Source organism: Poeciliopsis prolifica, unplaced genomic scaffold, assembly GCF_027474105.1.
Source record: "Poeciliopsis prolifica strain line A6 unplaced genomic scaffold, Auburn_PproV2 SCAFFOLD008, whole genome shotgun sequence".
Classification (NCBI taxonomy): domain Eukaryota; kingdom Metazoa; phylum Chordata; class Actinopteri; order Cyprinodontiformes; family Poeciliidae; genus Poeciliopsis; species Poeciliopsis prolifica.
Window position 1 is genome coordinate 9,292,374 of NW_026562383.1, and position 19,153 is coordinate 9,311,526.

Below are 19,153 nucleotides of genomic sequence, written 5' to 3' on the forward strand. Positions count from 1 at the left end.
TTGAACGTCTGCACTTATTAAAAAGACAAAGGTATTGGATTTATCAAGGCATTTTAAGGCATGAAGGTATGGCTTCCAATTAAAAGTACGTTTCTGATCGTGTACTTCTGATGGACACGAATGAATGGTTTGACAAATGGTCCGAGAAGAAACCTAATTTGCTGATTTTCCCGATAAACAAAGCTAAAATTGCATTAAAGAGATATATTGCTGATCTGCCTACAGAAGAACATAATCAGACAATCCAACAGATGGACTAAATGAGATAACAGGGCTAAGAAGTCCAAGGTTCACTGAGAGGATTTTTAAACTTCAGTGTGCAGCCCAGACTTTGAAGACTGCAGCCAGAGCCCCATTGTTCTTTGGAGAGAGTGCAGTTCAGGGTTTTGTTTCACCTTAGGGCTGTTATCACATTTCTTCCTCTGATTCTCAGCCTTTCATAATCCTCCTTTTCACAATGCCCTGAACTTCCTCTTCTTTCTTTCTCCTGATCTTCTCTTTTTCTCCTTTCCTGCAGGGAGAATGTCGTAATTTCATCAAGGTCTTGCTCAGCCAGCATGATGGCCTGTTTGTATGTGGAACAAACGCTTTCAACCCCCTGTGTGCCAACTACACTGTTAGTATTCATCTATCTGCCTGTAAGGGAATCTTGGTGTCTCCCAGTTGGGTTGTCTTTATGTTGCGCCTCTTATTGCAGCGAGACACTCTAGAAATGGCAGGAGAGCCCGTCAGCGGGATGGCCCGGTGTCCATATGATCCTCGACACGCTAATGTGGCGTTATTCGCAGGTAGGAGGTCAACTTTGCTCCCCAAAGGCTTTTTTTTTTTTTTTTTTTTTTTTAGCAGACGTAGGAGTTAATTTTCAGTTCCACGCTCCAAAACGTCCACGCCCTCAGGTTTACCTTTACAAATGATTTATAGCCAGACCTCTTCCTGCATTGCTTGTTTGGTTTTAATCGTTCTGACCTTGTCCTATCTCTCCATCTGTATCTCCCTAATCTCCTCCCGTCGTCCCTCTCTCCTCCTTCCCTTCTTTTAGATGGAAGTCTTTTTACCGGCACCGTGACAGATTTTCTGGCCATCGACGCGGTGATCTATCGTAGTCTCGGCGACAGCCCAGCTCTCCGCACTGTGAAGCACGACTCTAAATGGTTTCGAGGTACTTTTGGAAACAGGCACATTAGAAGTGACCCTCAGGGCCGAGACTCTTTCAACAGACAATCAGCAAGCAAATAATTGAGACCACCCATGCTATCGTTTGTGCTGAAAGAAAACTGAACCCAAGTTACTCGTAACAAGGCTTGCCTTTTTCTGAATGTTAACTCTAATGTACTTTAACTGCCTCTCTTAAGGTGACTTCAAAATGTTCCAGAGCTACAGGTATTTGTCAAAACGACTTCCTGTTCTCTCAAGTGGAAGCCCAGGAGCGCCAAATGATTTGAAACTTATGACTTTACAAGGTTGCTATTATCAACTTTTTTATCCAAATGCAGGCACAGACATTAACTTTTAATGTTCATTAGTAATGGGTGCGGACAAAAAGTTTGATTATCCAATTTTTCAAACTTAGAAATTTAAAAAGTATGAATTAAGTTAACACCACCAAATGGTAGGAGTCTGACATAGAGATAGAAAAAGTTTGTTCTAACAAAATAAGTATGTTCTGACAGAACCAGACATGGTTATCAGGCCTCCCTTTAATAGGCTTTTTATAATAGGAATGCACTCAGACAGACTGATGTATTGAGGTTAGCCAGAGTCCCTACAGATTCAAAGTCTCAACTCGTCTCTTCAGCTGAGCAGGGCAGCCTGAAGGGGGAAAAGCAAGTTCAGGCAAGACGAAGCCCTGCAAGATGAATAAATGATAATGATAACATCTTCCCTGATGTCTATAAGGATTGATTAAACAGGACATGAATGTTTAATTAGTCAGTGTGGTGGACAACGGTGTTTGATGTTGATGAGGCTGTTATTACAGAGCCATGTGAGGGACTGTTTGGCTTTATTGTGTTGTCACTTCTTATATTTCAGAGCCCTACTTTGTCAGTGCCATGGAGTGGGGGCCACATATTTATTTCTTCTTTAGAGAGATGGCCATGGAGTTTCATCATCTGGAGAAGGTTCTTTCCTTTTGTCATGTCTTCTTCTTCACTTTTTGCTTCTCTGCAAGGTTCTGGGAATTTGTGGGCAAGAACATTTTCTTCACCTGTTGTAGAAAAATGCCATTTTTGCAGTGAGTTGGTGGAAAAGTGAATACATCCTAGAAGTAATTTTAGCTGATTTAAGCAAATTCAAACAACTCAAACTGGAAATGTTTACACTCGAGTTGCCTCAGTATTTTTGGTCTAAATAACTTGAGTTGTTTAGGAAACAGTTCATACCAAGTCACCGACTAATTGATTCTATATGAGCTTAAAAAATGTTGGTCACGTCACAATGCAGCAAAATAACACACCAAATTGTTTTTCAGCTTTATTAACTTTGGTGAAAAAGTTAATGACTGGTCCTTCAGCTTTTTCTATTTAGACATTTGTGTGGAGAACCGTCCGTGGATGACAATTGCATCTAATCAGAAACAGGACAAGATATTCAGATGAAATCAAAGCAACTTCTTAGTTGTTTTTTTTTTTTTGATTAGACACATTTTTATTGAAACTTTCTCAAACAAGAGTATTTTCAGTCTGTTTTATTTTGACCTGATAAGATCAGCTAAAATATTGCCACTTGTTTAAGCAGCTCTCACAAGTTTTTTTTTTTTTTTTTCACTTTTGAACAAATTAATTGTGGTACACTATCTATCAACTACAGACAAATGAGAATTTACTGATAATAACTTCACTTAATTTCATTTTTCTTAAAGTCCAAAGTACTCCTTTCCTAATGTTTCTATATCTCTGTTTCTGCATCCAAGGTTATGGTGTCCCGTGTGGCACGCGTGTGCAAATCAGACTTGGGTGGCTCTCAGCGTGTCCTCGAGAAACAGTGGACCACATTCCTAAAGGCGCGACTGAACTGCTCCATCCCCGGAGACTCCCATTTTTACTTCAACCTCCTACATGCCACCAGCAACATCATCCACATGCAGGGACGGGATGTCATCCTGGGTCTGTTTTCCACACCACCAAACAGGTAGCCAGAGACACACTGTGTGCACCTACAGCTGAAAAGAGATAATTATTTTCTCATCAGCGGCTTCCCTCTCCTTGTCTCTGGCAGCATCCCCGGTTCTGCAGTTTGCGTGTTCGACATGCAGCAGCTCGCTCATGTTTTTGAGGGCCGATTTAAAGAGCAAAAATCCCCAGAGTCTATTTGGACACCTGTACCAGATGAAGCAGTGCCTAAACCAAGGTAATGTGAAGCAAAAAAAAAAAAAGAGAGAGAAAAAATCCAGCAGAGCACTGCAGCACTTCTCTCCTGAGCATCTGTTCCACAGATAGTCTTCTTACTGCTCCCTTATGAGCTCCAACTATCTGTCCCACGACTTCTCCAATGCGTTTCAGTTAAAAATGACCTATCTGACTATGAAAACGAGTCCTCCGTAACCAATTCTTCTTTCTTTGGGGTGTTCTTTATTTATGCAGGCCTGGCGGATGTGCAGTGCAGGGATCCAGATTTAGCACCTCAACAACTTTACCAGATGAGGTCCTGAACTTTGTGAAGACTCATCCGCTAATGGATGAGACTGTGCCACTGCTAGGACACAGACCCTGGGTGGTCAAGACTATGGGAAGGTATGCATATTGATGTCTTTGTTAGCTTGAAAAATGCAGGCAGATTGCTCAATGTTCTGATTTATTGTCCTACGTGTCTAAGGTACCAGCTGACAGCCATGGTGGTAGACACAGAAGCTGGGCCCCACAAGAACCACACTGTCTTGTTCCTGGGCTCCACCCGAGGGACCATTCTCAAGTTCCTAATGATTTCTGGTGGAGATCCAGTCTCCCACAGCAGCGTGTTTTTGGAGGAGGTGGAGGGATTCAACCCTGAGAAGTGAGTGGGAGTCAAGAGATCCTTATCACTTATCTCCAATAAACTGCAGTTCTTGGCATAATGTTCCAGATTGAGGCCCACAGCATCCGCTCCCAATTGGGCTCTCCACTTATGAACGATCAGTTGCGCTTACGGAGTTCTCTTAAATGCCTTCTTGCAGCAAAAGCATATTCAGTTAAAACCACGATGCCCATTACAGGTTACTTATAGCATATAATTAGAACCGTATAACTGTATAAACTTTTTTCTGAGCAACAGCCTCAGAGCTGAGTGTTATGGAACCCATTAGATGCATTAAATTGCGTCGAGCTCAGGTCTTTGCAGAGGACATTGAAACAAAGCCTATTAATCATGCAACAAACCAATAATCTAACTGTCCATCAGTGTCAAGTCAGCACCCCTGCTAATGTGATTTCTTTGACCAAAAACACTTTGCTCTCATCATCCATGTAATGACATGCTGTGGTATTAAGTGGCTGGGCAATTAAAGCAACATGTTTTGTGCCTGACCACTGTTGAAGTAAGAAAGAGAGATCTGCAAAAACAGACACATTCCTACCTCTTGCAATTCAGTGGGGGGGAAAAAATCTGTAAAATAGCACATTATCATTTGGTTCTCTGTAAATAACCTCTGAATGCAAACAAGACATTTGTTCTTAAAGTTCACATGACCTGCTGTGATTATTTTAAGAGCTGACTGGGTTTTAGTCTGAAGTCTGTATTGGGTTTGATCCTGTTAGTTCAGCCTTTGGTTGAAGTAACCTGAATCAGATACAATATGACCTGCTTGTAATCTTTTAATAGAACCTCACTTCAAAAATTCTTAGTTATTTCTTCTTTTATAAGATGAGGAGTTGTTCCGATTTTCTTTCAAACGTCTATAAGTTAAAAAGTTATCCTTCAAGAAGCTGGAAGCACACAATGGAAAGGTTTGTTTGACAGAAAGTTAAAAAGAATTACCGGTATGTTACTAAAAAATTTAGGAATATAATTGTCAGGTTTTAGCTTCTGGTACTGTATTTTTACACATTTGGTATTTTGCTAGTGTTTTATCTAAGCATATCTACCCTATTTTTTTTTTATTTTTTTTTACTTCAAGAAATCTATTTGGATTCCTCAAATATGGTGTGCAGGGAAAAAAATACACTTTCAGTTTCTTCTTTTTATTTATTTATTGTTATTTTTATTTTACTTCTAGACTGTTAAGCTGTTTGTTTATATTTTACTGAGTGTGTCACGAGTTTTGAATTGTGCAGAAAGACAGAAAGGGAAACACGACCACAACAGCACTTCATAAAAGCAAACCATAACAATATTTTCTCTTTAATAGAGCATTTTATGTCTTGCCTCTTCTATAAATTCCTCCAAAAGAAGTTATAAAGTGCAAAGTCATGAGCTGTTTTATTATAGTAAATGATTGTACATGATGATGCCCTGAGTCCTCCTGGAGTTAAAATGAGCTTTTTGTGTGTGTTGCCTAATGAACAAACAGATAATTTATGCTAATGCTTTGTCAGGCTACTCTGTTAGTCTACTGTCTGGATTGATTTTATAGATTAGTTGTCAGGCTGGAAAATGATAGACAGCATCTACTCCTCTGTACGTCCTGAGTGTTCACACTTCTACCTCCAGGTGTGGTGAGGACTCTCCTCAGGCCCGTCAGCTCTTGTCCCTGACATTGGACCGAACCAGCCACACTCTGCTGCTGGCCTTCCCCTCCTGTCTGGTCAGAGTCCCCACATCTCGCTGTCACCTGCACGCTCGCTGCATGAAGTGAGTGACATAAATCCACTTTTAGCATTTTGTTGCACTTGTCTCTTAGTCAGATTTATTTCAATGCGGGAGTCAAAGCTATTTTTGCTGGCCAAATCAGATTTATTCTTGATTTTCTCCTCTCGTTGCTGTTGCCATCCCCATACAACTTTTGCATTTCTGTTTTTTGTTTGAGCCAGCAGATGAGGGAAGCCATGTGTGTTTGTCAAATCACAGCTAGTTTGGTTTGGTTTATTTTTCACTCTGAGAATGTTGATCTTCCCCAGAAAATAATATTTGTCTTGAAGCGAGAGGCTTTTGTGGGATGATGGTTGAATATGAATACAAAGGAGGAATTGATTTGTGAAAGTAGAGCACTGTGCAGCTTCCCAGAATGAGCATGCACCGGATTGGATTCAAAATGTCCTCCTGCTTGGTGCCTAAAGAAGATTTGCTTAAGCTACTTCTTATTCCACAGACTTTCCACTAATTTTAAATAAAGTGACTTTATTTTTACAAGTCCTTTAAGGCATGGCTGTAAAGTTGTTGATTGTGTGGATGATTTTTTTGTCCTGTGTTGCCCTGTCTCTCACCTTTTGACTTCTGATGTCCTCATCTCACTTTATCGACTCACTTCTATGAGCTGATGCAGCTTTTTATTGTTTATTTTCAACAACTAACCAGTAACTCGCTCTCTAATAAGTTTGTAACGTGTTTCCGAACCCCAATTGCTAGCCTTTCGAATTTTGCTAATTCATTTTCAATATAATTCTGTGAACACTCAGGAGCTGTCTCGCCTCAAGAGATCCATACTGTGGATGGACCAGAGGCAGTACCTGCTCCTTTCTGAGGCCAGGGACAAGGTGAGGGGACTTAGCCCTGAAAAAACTCTGAATGGTTCTCACTATGCAGGTGGACTATAGTTAGGAAAACTGCTGAGTGTTTAATTTCCTTCTGCTTGGTTATTGTAGGTGGGAGAGCATAAAAAAGCAGAAAATAAAATAATCAGTTCTTTTTTTTTAAATCATTTAGTGTTAGTTATCTATTCAATAGGAGTCATATATGTAATGAATAAAACTTTAAGTTTTATCATTATTATAAAACATTCTGATTGTGGCAGTTTAATTTATTCTATTTCTGTCTTCTATGAATCGAATTCTTAGCAACAGATTTAAATAGAGAAGCGCATTGCAGAATGCAATGAAAAGCATTAACACGTTTTGAAGCTGCAGTAGCTCTGTCATTGGCTTTGTCTTTGGAAAGCAATATTGTAAATACAGAACCACTTAGCCAGATGTACTTTATGTGGAGAGAAAAATACACACCAACAATAAGCTTTCCGGGAAATAAGCATTTTATTGATTATTTTAGTCCACCAGGACTTTATTTTGTCATTATGTCTGTGCTAACACAGTTCATGAAAGCTTTTTATTTTTAAATACTTGTCAGTTACAATTTAGATGAAACACTTATTCAAGACATGTACTTACAGATAAATAATGATAATGATTGTTTTGGTTTTTGAGGAAATGATCATAATTGTATGCATTTCTCATTAAATTTCTTACATTATGAGTATTAAAAACCTGAACTGTACAGAGTGTAATTCAGGCTGCATCGTTGACCCTCGCCTTTGACCCTGCTGAGGAGGAAGATCAATAATGAGCTCAGCAGTGTATCCCATTACAATGGATAATTTATTACTTTGTGCCCTATTGATTTTATGCACAGCAGCTTGATGACATCGTACTTGATTAACATTGTAGATTACAGTGAACATCTTTGTCTCTTTTAAATTAAACTGTTTTTAGGCAATGAACATCGTCTTATCTCCCATTTGAATCCAAAGAGTTAAATACAGTTAATTATGAGCAGTGGTGTTTTTTTTCTCCTATGATTAAAAAAATATATATGCTCATATGTGTTTCTTTTGTGACTACAGAATCCCCTTTCAACAAGATGTGGAATATGGAAACGCCACCTCCCATCTAGGAGACTGTGATGGTAAGTTTCAGCAGTATAACATGGATTCATCTGGGTCCTCATAGTAGAGTTGGTGAGTGCTCCACCTAGTGGCTCAATTCTTTACTGCAGGTGTCTAATTGTGAGTGAACATGATGTTCTGGCTTTACCAAAAAATGGAAGAAAACAGAAATTTATGACCAATCTGAGCTCATTAGGGTCTCTTCCATTCACTATCTTATTGTCTTTGATTACCTGAAGCAGGTAGATAATGAGCTGAGAATGCTCCCAGTGTGACTATTTTAATTGCATTTGATCTGAAAAAGGGCGTAGACAAATCCAGACTAAATGCATCATCCTTTGGCTTCTGAGGTTTTGCTTTGTCAACGCTGGAGATCTGAGAAGGTTGCTGGTGAGCAACCCTGAAATAACTTTAGCATAATGTCATATTGTGTCTTAGAGAGGATCAGATGTGAGTGCGTGGGGACCACAGAGAATTTATTTGAAGTTTAGCCTCAATTCAGTTGCTAAGAGTTCCCGAAACATAACAAAACGAGCTTGGGTTGCATATTCCTTGGCTCTGATCCTAAACATTTGTCTTAAAACTATATATTTAATCATCCTCTGTTTATCTCACTCCTTGAAACTTTCCCTGTTTGAGGTAAGTGATACCAGACAGCCGACCCGGTGGACTCTCATCCAAACTGTGAGGAAAGCTCAGAATATGTCGAGCCAGACAAGCCCTGTGTCTGCAGATGGGAGCGATTAGAGTTGGGTGGAAACATTGAGGTAATGGTACAATGTGAGGACGGATTCTTAGGTCAGGCAAATGGAAGGAAAGAGTGAGGACGAAGATGGGGGGGAAAAAAAGAGTCAGCTGGTGTGGTTTGGGCTGTATGATGAGAAGTGCAGGCCTCAGTGAACCTGGAGCTCATGAGGCCTCAAGGACAAACTGGAGAGAAGATTGTCTTAATTCTGTCAGAAAGCAACCCCATAATGTTCGGTGTGACTAAGAGTGTCATTGTAGGTATTGAAAAATATTGTTAAGTAACAGGCTATTTCTATGTGTAATAAAAATAATAATAATCCTTTCAGACAGGAGCCTGAGGATACCATTTGCACTAACTGTCACCTTTCTAATTATGTCTCTCAATCATTCAGGAATTCTGCAGCAGAGTTTGTTGATTGAGCCAGAGAGCCTGGTCTCCCTCAATCTCCTCGTCGCGTCTGCAGTCTCGGCCTTCACCATTGGGGCAGCACTCTCCGGGCTCGCCGTGTGCTGGATCATGGCCCACAAACCTGCCAACCGCCGTCATGGCGGCAGCTCCCAGTCCTCCATCCAGCGGCGTGAGAGGGGCCTACTGAGTAACTCCGGCGGGATGGCTGGCTCTGTGCTGAGCGTCACAAGGCAAGGAGGTGGAGAGCGCTCGTGCTCCCAGGGTGGGGAGACCCTGTTTGTTATGCCCAACGGCTGGGTCAAATCGGGAGAGCTCGACCCGGGATTCCTGCCCACTCCGGAGCATACCCCGCAGCAGAAACGCAGAGGCCTACGACTGTCTGACTCCAACTCCGGAGGCTGGGACACCAGCCAGACGTATCTGGGCGGAGGGTCTGTTGGTCTGGGCTCGCCCTGCCGCATGCCGCCCTCTGTCTACCTGACCACTAGACTCTTTCAGCAGAGTGGAGGGGGGAGACATGGAGGTGAGGGACGGGGGAACGACACACCACGCCAGCACTATGTCTGCTTGAGCAAACAAGAAAAAGGAGGGAAAGGCACCCCCCGGGCCCCCGTTAGGAAGTCTGCAGGAGAATATGTCTACCCCATGACCCCTCAGGACTCTCCTGAGCGCAGGAGGGTAGTCTCGGCACCAAGTGCCCCTGTTGAGTACAGCGAGCCGCTGCCCTTGCGTTGGCCAGCCCCAGAAGGCTACATCCTGAGCAGCCATGGGATGGTCCCTGTCCCCCTGCCGCCTCCCACCATGCCCCCTCCCGGTGGTCAGGCCTACATGTCCCAGCAACACACACCAGGTCTGAGCAGGGCTCTGCTGAGAGGAGCTCTGGAGCGGGGGGAGTTGGGGGAGTTGGTGGATCTCAGCCAGCTGATGAGCAAGAAAAACTGCAGTGATAGGACTCAGGCAGGCCAGTGATTCCGGAGGAAGTGAAGCATTCCTTCCATGTGTGGAGCACGCCGTTAAATTTCCATGGATCTCTCTCCTTTCTCCTCATTCTGTCAATCCCTCTCCCTCCCCTTTCCATCCTCCACATCTATATTTCACCGTCATCCAGCCTTTTTTCAAACCTTTCACTCTCTCAGGCAAATCTCTTCACCCCGTAACGAGTCTTTGCCTTCAACTGGCTGCTGGCTCTGCCACTCATATCCTTGCTCTCATTAATTGGTCAGACCGACTGAGGTTGTTGCCGTGTCTGCAATGCAGAGTTGCCTTTCCCTCCAGCTCTTTGGGATGAGAGAGAGGAGGGGATGGAGGGAAAAAGAAACGGAAAGAAAACCAAACCGGGAGCATTGAGGATAAGGACAAAGATTTAAAGAATGCCTTCCTTCTGAAAATTGGCTGGATGCTTTGTCTCTTCTCTATAACATTTCAGAGACTGCCAGCCATCTGTTCCTAAGTGTATTTCCTGTCTCTCTGATTGCCAACAAGGTACTTGAAGCAAAATTGCAAACTGAAGACTATTTAAGTATCTAAAGCTGGAGGTGAATCAACAGGCAGTCATTGGGACTGAACAGATGAGTCTAAGCAAATCCCTCCCTGATTTCCTTTTTATATTCCTTCACCTTGCAACACACCAAGAGCTTACACATGATTGTACAGGTGGATCCCATGTATTCTACAAAAAGCATGACTTGTGTGCCAAATGCCTCTAACACGCAGGGATACAGGACCATAACTCATGGCTGTGGAGAGCAGAGTGCAGCACTGAAGTGTCAGCACTATTCCTGCCAACTGCACCCTCTGTGTAATGACAGCATCTCAGCTGTCCGTCTCCCCCCAAACACACAACCACACCAACCCCAATACGCCCCGTTTTTTTTAATGACCAATGATTCCTCAAGGACGCCTGGTGGGACTGCGCCACGCCATTGGACGGATGTAGAAAACCCTTTGCTGAATTGAGGACATAAAGGGGGAAAACAATAAAATCAGATGTGTTGTTCTGAGAAGAAACTCAAATCGCTGCAATATATAAAGACCTTCACGGTCTTTTCGGTTTTATTCTCCATTTAAACACTTGGATTAGTGATATTTATAGAACCCAGCCTGAGTTTTTTGGGCATATTTCCTTTGTAGCCCTACACTGGGTCAAGGTCCTTTTGGATGTGATACAGTACAATGTGACAGTTACAGTGATAATGATTGAAACCTCTGGCTTAACTCAGAGGCAGCAGGGGGAATGGAAATGTCCCCCGCTCCCACATGGAACTGTATATTCAACCTATCAAAGTGTCCTGTGCTATGAAGCATTCTACATTTAGAGCTACACACTGCAGCCTCAAATTACAGTAGAGGCTAAAGATACAGTACTGGAGACTTTTATTGGCACCCCTGGTAAAGATAGAGAGAAAGTCTCAAATTAAATTCATCACTTGCTGCGGTAACATAATCTCCCTCTGTAAACTTTTGAAAAATCCAAAATTTAATAGTGATGAAATAATTGTTTTCTCAAAGTCAGAGGGGCCACAGTGTTTGGTACTCGGGCTGTTAATAGTTTGCCAAAAGGATGGTAAATAAACTTGTCCGATAACAGACTCAAATGTTTTGCCGATAACAGACTCAAATGTTTTGCCATATGCTCTCTTCTATTCAGTTCACCCTTCAGGTTTTCAATGGGATCAGAGTTGACATAAGTTTTATGAGACATACAAAAGACAGGAATTAATGTAGTTGCTGCAAATTTTGACTCTCTTAATATAGCTGTCTAACTATGAAGGTTTTCTCTAGTATGTGTGCAATTGGTTTTCAGAATGTCCTTTGTGACAAACGGGGGGCCAGGGTTTAAAAATTTTACTGCAATATTTCTCAAGTCTAAGACTATGTGGACTCCATCATTGAAGAGAAATAGACCCGCTGCATCACAGATTCTTCACTGCATTTAGCAATGTGCATGCAGCAATTTTTCACCTGTTCCATCTCACTCCATACCCACCTCGTGTTATTTTGTTGCTCAAGCAAATGCGACCCCAATCTGGATTTTCCCATATCCAACGTTTTTTATGCTATCCTACGTGTCGCAAAATCAGATACATATTCGATAGTTTTCAGAGTGTCTACAGTCTGAAATGTTATGTCACATGTTATCTGACCTTTATGTCTTTGGAGATGAGTGCTCAGTTGAGTCTTAAGGAGAGATTAAATCAAAGGTGTTCCTCAACATTCTGAAACTATGAATAAAGTCTGCATCAGTGGAACGCATCACATCACAATCCTACCACTCCTTGAACAAATCCTGACAGACTAGTTTACAGAAGTCTTTCTTGTTAACTTCTTTCATTTTCTTGTGATCTTGTGACAATGCTGTCAGTTCCCGTTGCTGAATAACTTTAAAAATCAATCACAATTTTAGTTGCATTATTTTGTAAAAATGTGCTGCTGTGACATCTGCACATGTTGGTCACGTTTACACAGAAGTCTGATTGCAGTCGCGTTTAGTTTGTAGCAGGAACAATCACCCCCGCCCCAAAAAATGGATTTCAGCAAAAAAAAAAATTGGAAATGAGCATCCAAACCTGCTGTGTGAATGTAGTCATGTGCCTCACAGCATGTCTCTACATATTGTATAAATCCCAGTGAATTTAGCAAACATCAGCTTTTTACATTCATGCTAAAAGCAAAGGCTCTTTTCTGAAATTGTTTCCAGTCAAGCAGTTGACATGAAAATAGCATCTAAAAGTTTTTATAAAGATTGTAGTGTTTCCCAAAATGCCAGTCTTTTTTTTTATTTTTATTTTTTTATCCTCCTCAACAGTCTTGTCCTGGGTGATATATTGGAAGTTTGTAAAACTCTAAACAGACAAAGCAATTTAAAAAATGGTGTCAAATAAATGTATTTTCAAACTGAATGCTTTATTAAAAACTAATTCCCCCCTCGCCAAATAAATGTGCTGAAATTAAAGGGTGCATTTTTGAGAGATCATCCAGCTGCTGTAAAAGATTTATTTACTTTAAATTTTCAAACATGTTTAGGGGTGCCATTAAACGTTATCTGCACTGTATTAAAACGGTGAAACTTAACCATAACTTTACAAGAAGGCTTGATCCATCAGTCTTTAATTGTTAATTGACCAATGAATGCTGGTTTGTGGGCAGCAATATATACTTTAAATGTACATATGAAACTTTGATTTAGATGAAATGATAATGTAAGACTGTAGCTCCAAAATATATAAATATATATATACATATATAGGCAAGCATCAGGCTTGCAGGCAGAACATTTTTCATGCCATTAATGTTTTTATATTCAAACGATTCATATGAACTGGCTCTAAGATGGATCTCACAGAGTCACAAGTGTGTCTTTTTCACATCGTTGTGCCAAACCCAGCTGATGGAAGACTTACTGATGCCTGATTCTACAGAAGCAAAAAAAAAAAAGAAAAAAAAACTGAGAGAAACGTCTTTAAGTGCCATGATGAAGTCCATTTCAGTCAGCAGTGCACCTTTCTCATGTACTGTGGTTTTGAAGAACTCTCTAATTGCAGTATACTTGTGATATGTATGCCTTTGACCTTACATGCTGAATGTTTTCTTCTTTTTTTAAATGAGATTTTGGCTTGTACTGTTGAGATAATTTTTTTTTCAGCTCCCCTCTAAGTTGCTGAATGCTACTTTTATCTCTTCATGCCATACACTGTAAATATGTAAGATTGAATACTGACGACTTGTCATGCCCGCTATGGTTGCAGTGTTTCTGTACTCTCCCAGATGGACATGAACTGTGTGTTCGGCTCACATTTTTATGACAATGATTCCTGAATACTTTATAAGCAAACCTTCAAATGGACTGAAACGCACTGAGGGAACACTGTGTGACTCATTTGTGAGGTTTTTTTGTTTGCAGTCTAGTGATTGTCTTTCTTTGCCAACCAAACTGCCATACCGAGAGATCTTCAACCTGATTAGTGAATGTGCTCATTCTGTTTTTCCTTTGTGGTCATCATACTGTGCGATAATAATGAAAAGCACAAATTTGTGTCATTGTTTCTTTAGGTTTTTTTATTATTGTTATTATTATTATTATTTTGAAGGAGCTGTCTGTATCATTTGTTAATAGTGTAAATAATCATCCTGAATGTATCGTGTATTTGGGTTTATTGGGGGGAGGAGATGGAAAGGGAAATCGCTGTCCTCTGTCTTTTAAGACAAGGCTGCAAAGGATGTTTTTTTTTCGGTGACAATGCTGTGAATAAAATGTATGTAAAATGACCTGATGTGACTTTCGCTAAGCGCAGAGTTCAGCTGTCTCCTTCAGTTTCTTAGATTAGGATTGAAGGCCCGACCTCAGTCGCTGCTCAACCTTCTCATTTGACTGATGCCTGTAATGTCTTTTTTGCAGTCACTACGCTGCAGCTGATAATAATCAGTACTGCTATTAAATGGCATTATGTAATTGACCACTTGTGTCATCCTGTGTGGTTCTATATGCACTAACCAAAATAAAGGCATGCAGTGATGATAATAAAAAAAAAAAAGCATTTATAGGTGCATACAGAGTGAGAGTCCTCTGAGCTTTTGACACACATAATTTCTGTGCCACTAGAGGGAGCTGGATGCTGAATGCAACCTTCAAGGAAATGAGAATTGCTCTCAGGGGTGCAATTGCATTAAGTGAACATTGGCTGTCTGTGCTGCTATGCATGACGCAGGCTGCTGATGTGCAAAGAGTTGAGGTCTAGAATACCTCAACAGATTTTCGGAAATCGTAGGGCAGATCAAAAGTTAAGAGTATTTCACATGTCAAACCAAGTTTTTCTAACATACACTTTGAAAGGGGTTATTACTTTCTTTAGGTTTAGGAGCTCCATTCTGAATCTAAAGAATTTCCTTAGTATTTTTGTGGCTTTGCTTTCAGACTGTCTGACTTAAATGAAACTTTATTGGTATTGTTCCACAATCATCTCACAGTCTAAGGTAGTTTTAGCATATTTCTCCACACAGCATTGCTAAAACTCAGTCCAGTTTGTATCCTAGCTTCCTCAACTTTTTTCAGGTCTACAGACACACCGTTGTATAATACTGAGATCAGGGCTTTATGATGTGCTCTATAAAACATCGACTTTATTGTCTGTTTGATTTGGACGACATTTGGACCCAACCTATAACTTACTAGGTGGTGTCTCTACTTTAATATCTTCGCAGAAGTTTTTTTCTCGTATTTTGTGAGGTGCACCTTTCTCACTGGTAGCAAAACATCTACACATGTTACAACACCTTGCACTAAGGTGTTCCCTTTTCCCTCCATGTGTCACAATTGTCTTGATGGCTTAGCATTGTAATTTTAGTTTCATGAGGCCACAAGGTAGGTCTCCAAAAAACTCCAATCTGGTTTTTCTATATATAACTGATCTTAGAATTATGCCCTCTTTCAAGTGGCCTATCAGTCTATGTTGATAGGCCACTTTGACCATTTTGTGACCATTTTGTGATAGACTGACCATTTTGTGATAGACTGGTGACCAGTTCACTGACAGCTGGAAGCCTAATAATAAATATGAAAACTACAAATTCACAGCAGGAAGAGAGCGCCACCAACAAACTTCGAATCCTCCTGCAATAGAAGATGAATTTATTTTGAGCAATCCTGCACATCTACACTGCGGTAAAAAGAGATGAACAGGAAAATGTGCCATATAAGAAACATTTGCACAACTCTGTAAGCTGTTCAAAAAGTGGCAGTCAGTGATTTATGTGTAAAAATGTTTTAATAAGAAATAGTAGCTGATGGAATCAAAGCAGCAGTTTGTGGAGGCGATCCAGTCAGACACTTGCAAAAACATGTGAGCTGGCAAAGATATTTCCATCCAATTTGATGGCACACTTGAAAAGAAGTTGACTATAAAGGCAATGTGGAATGGTGTGTAGCAGACAAGAAACACCATCATGTTTGTTTTTACTATACCAACAGTGTTTTTCTTTCCCTCTGACATGTCCTGCTTATTCTCCAAAATACAGATGATCCGACTGGAACAGAACACAATTATCAGCAGAGGAGCCAGGTAGCCAATAGACAACAGAAGCCAGGTAAATTGTGGACGGAGTTTCTTATTTTTACATCTTTCATAGCATGTCCAGAGTTTTTCAGGATGGTTATCGTTGCGAAAAACAACAGCAATTGAAACTAAAACCACCCAGATGAGCAAGCAGACGGCGACAGCCGCCTCCTTCCTCCTCTTCCATGATCTGGCCTGCAGTGGGAACTTGATAGTCAGGTAGCGGTGCACGCTGATGGCTGTCGTGGTCAGGATGCTGGCGTACATATTGATGTAGTGAGTAAAAATTAGGAAAGTGCAGAGCAAAGTTTTAGGCAGGCAGAAAAAGGCGTCGTAAATCCTGAAGGGAAGGAAAAGGACCAGGATAAAATCAGCCAGAGCCAGGTTCAGCATGTAGATGTGGGTGTCGGTCCAGGAGGCCCGCTTTGCGACGAAGGCCCACAGAGCAGCACCGTTGACGACGAGACCGAGGAGAAACACAAGACTGTAACCCAAACCCTCCAGGATGCTGTAGGAGCAATGAGCATTGGTCTGATTGGTGGCGTTTGTGCACATTCTTTACGTTATCTGTACAAATAAACAATCATAAACAAACAGTGAGCATGACATCAGTTGATCCTTGATAATATCAATAATATATTTTAAGTAATCAATCCAATTTGTCTTTAAAGTCAGTTAGCAAGCGAATAGCAGATATTTACACATAGTCTATGAATAATACACACATAGTCTTTTGTTACACAGTCAATTTGACGAAAAGTTTCATGTTAGTTGAGATTCCCAAAATATTTTGTATTTGCTAAATAAATTGTTTTCAATAAAGAGTTATTTCATCATTTAAGTTTTAAAGTTTAAACGTGATAGATGTTCGTATGGAAAGCCCTCGTGGTGGATTAGATCTGTGAGCTTCTGAATTTAATTAATTCACAACATTTGAGTTAAATGGAGGTAAATCTGTGGTTTCATTTAAAGGCACACCTCAAATAAATTGCTTTCATGTGAGATATTATAAAATAATGTAAATAAAACATCCAGGATATAAGGAAAGACAATTGTCTGTCTGTTATCTCAGACAGCTTTCAGATGTCTAAATGTGTCACTGACATTTTTTGAAACCATTATATGCAAGTATTGTCTCCATGGGAATATCCAGTCATCATATCCCAAGACATTGTAAAGACATTGTAAAGGGGCCACTTGACATTACTATTATGAATACTTTTGTGGAAAGATAGCAATAATAATTTTCCCAAATTATACAGTTTAAAGAAGATTTCTACCAAATATTATGTCTTCTATGTACATTTCAGGATGAAGCGATGGTCTGCTTTACAATGTGGTATTCAACAAATACAAATTAGTTTGGTAATCCTAACTGATTTAAAATAAAAGTTCAATCAAATTTAATGCCAGATAGTGATGATAACTGGTTATGTCTCATTCTATTGTATTTTGGTATTCCCTTTATTTACTTGGAGACAGCCAACAAATTCAGTTCAACTCCATTTCAATTTATTTGTATGCACAACAAATGTCACCTTAATGGACTTTACAACACAATCCCATCAAATTTATACGGAAATATAAAGTAAATGAAAGTTCTAGAAACACAGCCCAAGCACATGGATTGATTTATCCACCGTCTTTACTGTGTGCTCCGTTCAGCCAACCTTTCAACAACCATAACTGTATCTAACATAAAACAAGCACTTTCATTGCAATATCTTTGTTGTTAAAATAAAGTGGTAAAAAGGTGGAACAATTATCACCAAAACAATTCAAACTAAACACTGAAATCAACTTACTTAGTAAGCTGCACTCCCACCTAGAACTTTATGGTTGATTTTGAATGCATTGACAATGGTATTGTCACGTACTTGCCTTCCTCTGATGTGGATTGCTTCTATAATATATGCTTAAGCTGCTGTGGTTTTTGATTTCCTGCATGTTTTTTTTTTTTTTTTTTTTTACAAGAGCTGAACCTTTAAAACACACAAAGAACAGTTTCCATTTTTAATTGCATAAAAGTAAAGGAGTTTTATTTAATAATGCTAAAATATATTTCTGTCTGCAAAAAGCATTTAATTTTCAACACGGTTGACAATTGCATCTGACCCGAGACACAGAAAAACAGAAGTCTGACGGACAACCATCACCTTAAAAAGCCTAACAATAGATGCAATATAATCAAATATTACTATAGTGGTTAATTTAATCTAAAATTTGACATGTTAAATTATACAGGATTTATTACACGCGGAGTACTATATTTCAAGTCTGCTCATTTTGATCATGGTGGACGACAACTTGTATCTCATACCATGTAAATAGGTTGACAAAAAGTGTCCCCCATTTGGTCGACGGAAAACCCAGCAGAAAAGCAACATCTCTAATTTCTCATAAAAACCTGAAGCTGTGGTTGCCAGAATTTTACCATAATATGGTAACATATTATGTCACCATAATTTTACAATAGAATTTTTTATGGTAAAATTCTGGCAACCACAGCTGCTGTTATTTTGTTTGTTTGTTTTTACCATAAATTAGAGATGTTTTTTTTGTTTGGGTTTTTTTTTTTTTTTACAGTGTAGAACTATAGTTCAATTAGCACAGGTTGACAAATGATCCAGTTGTCTACATAATAAGAAAACCTATCACTATGACGTGGGGCAAAGATTACTTTGTTAAATCATAACAAAGCTCTGTTATGATTTAAAGATCGCTTATTCTTGTGAAGTTTGGACTTCCCAATATCTACATAGATAAAAAGTAGTTTTGTTCATGTCCGTAGACCAAAAAGGAGACACTTTTTATGAACCTACTTACATGGTCTGAGATACAAGTTGTCGTCCACCATGATCAAAATGAGCAGACTTGAAATATAGCACTCTGTGTGTATTAAATTTAAATAATTTTGAATTTCAAATTTTGGATTACATTTAACTGAGTAAATTAACTATTTGATTGCATTGCATCTATTGTTAAGCTCACATATCAAGCGATAAAACTCAGACAGCAAAAAAGTATTATGAGGTCAGTTGGGTTCTGGTGGGAGGTGTACTAAACCCTTATGGCTGTAAAAAGCCTTTGTGATTTTGGTTTTATTGGTGTCATCGGTTGCATTTACGTCACCGGAAAACATGCAGGAAGAAACCATGCAGTGCAAAATTGTGATAAATGGTTAGCCTTTATTACTGGTTAACCTAAGTCACTTTGTTTTCA

At 39.8% G+C, this 19,153-nt stretch overlaps 1 protein-coding gene across 1 annotated transcript in view; it reads left to right on the forward strand.

The window, feature by feature from the left end:
- Positions 1-11,479, forward strand: part of LOC129361900 (semaphorin-6B-like) — a 34,958-nt gene extending 23,479 nt beyond the window's left edge. The window contains exons 6-17 of the mRNA XM_055033105.1: positions 518-616; positions 698-788; positions 1,040-1,159; positions 2,032-2,120; positions 2,912-3,129; positions 3,217-3,348; positions 3,582-3,731; positions 3,814-3,990; positions 5,623-5,763; positions 6,528-6,605; positions 7,685-7,746; positions 8,866-11,479. Of these exons, the coding sequence (XP_054889080.1) occupies positions 518-616; positions 698-788; positions 1,040-1,159; positions 2,032-2,120; positions 2,912-3,129; positions 3,217-3,348; positions 3,582-3,731; positions 3,814-3,990; positions 5,623-5,763; positions 6,528-6,605; positions 7,685-7,746; positions 8,866-9,851 (2,343 nt within the window). The 3' untranslated portion in view covers positions 9,852-11,479. The remainder of the gene's footprint in view (positions 1-517; positions 617-697; positions 789-1,039; positions 1,160-2,031; positions 2,121-2,911; positions 3,130-3,216; positions 3,349-3,581; positions 3,732-3,813; positions 3,991-5,622; positions 5,764-6,527; positions 6,606-7,684; positions 7,747-8,865) is intronic.
- The last annotated feature ends 7,674 nt before the right edge of the window (positions 11,480-19,153 follow it).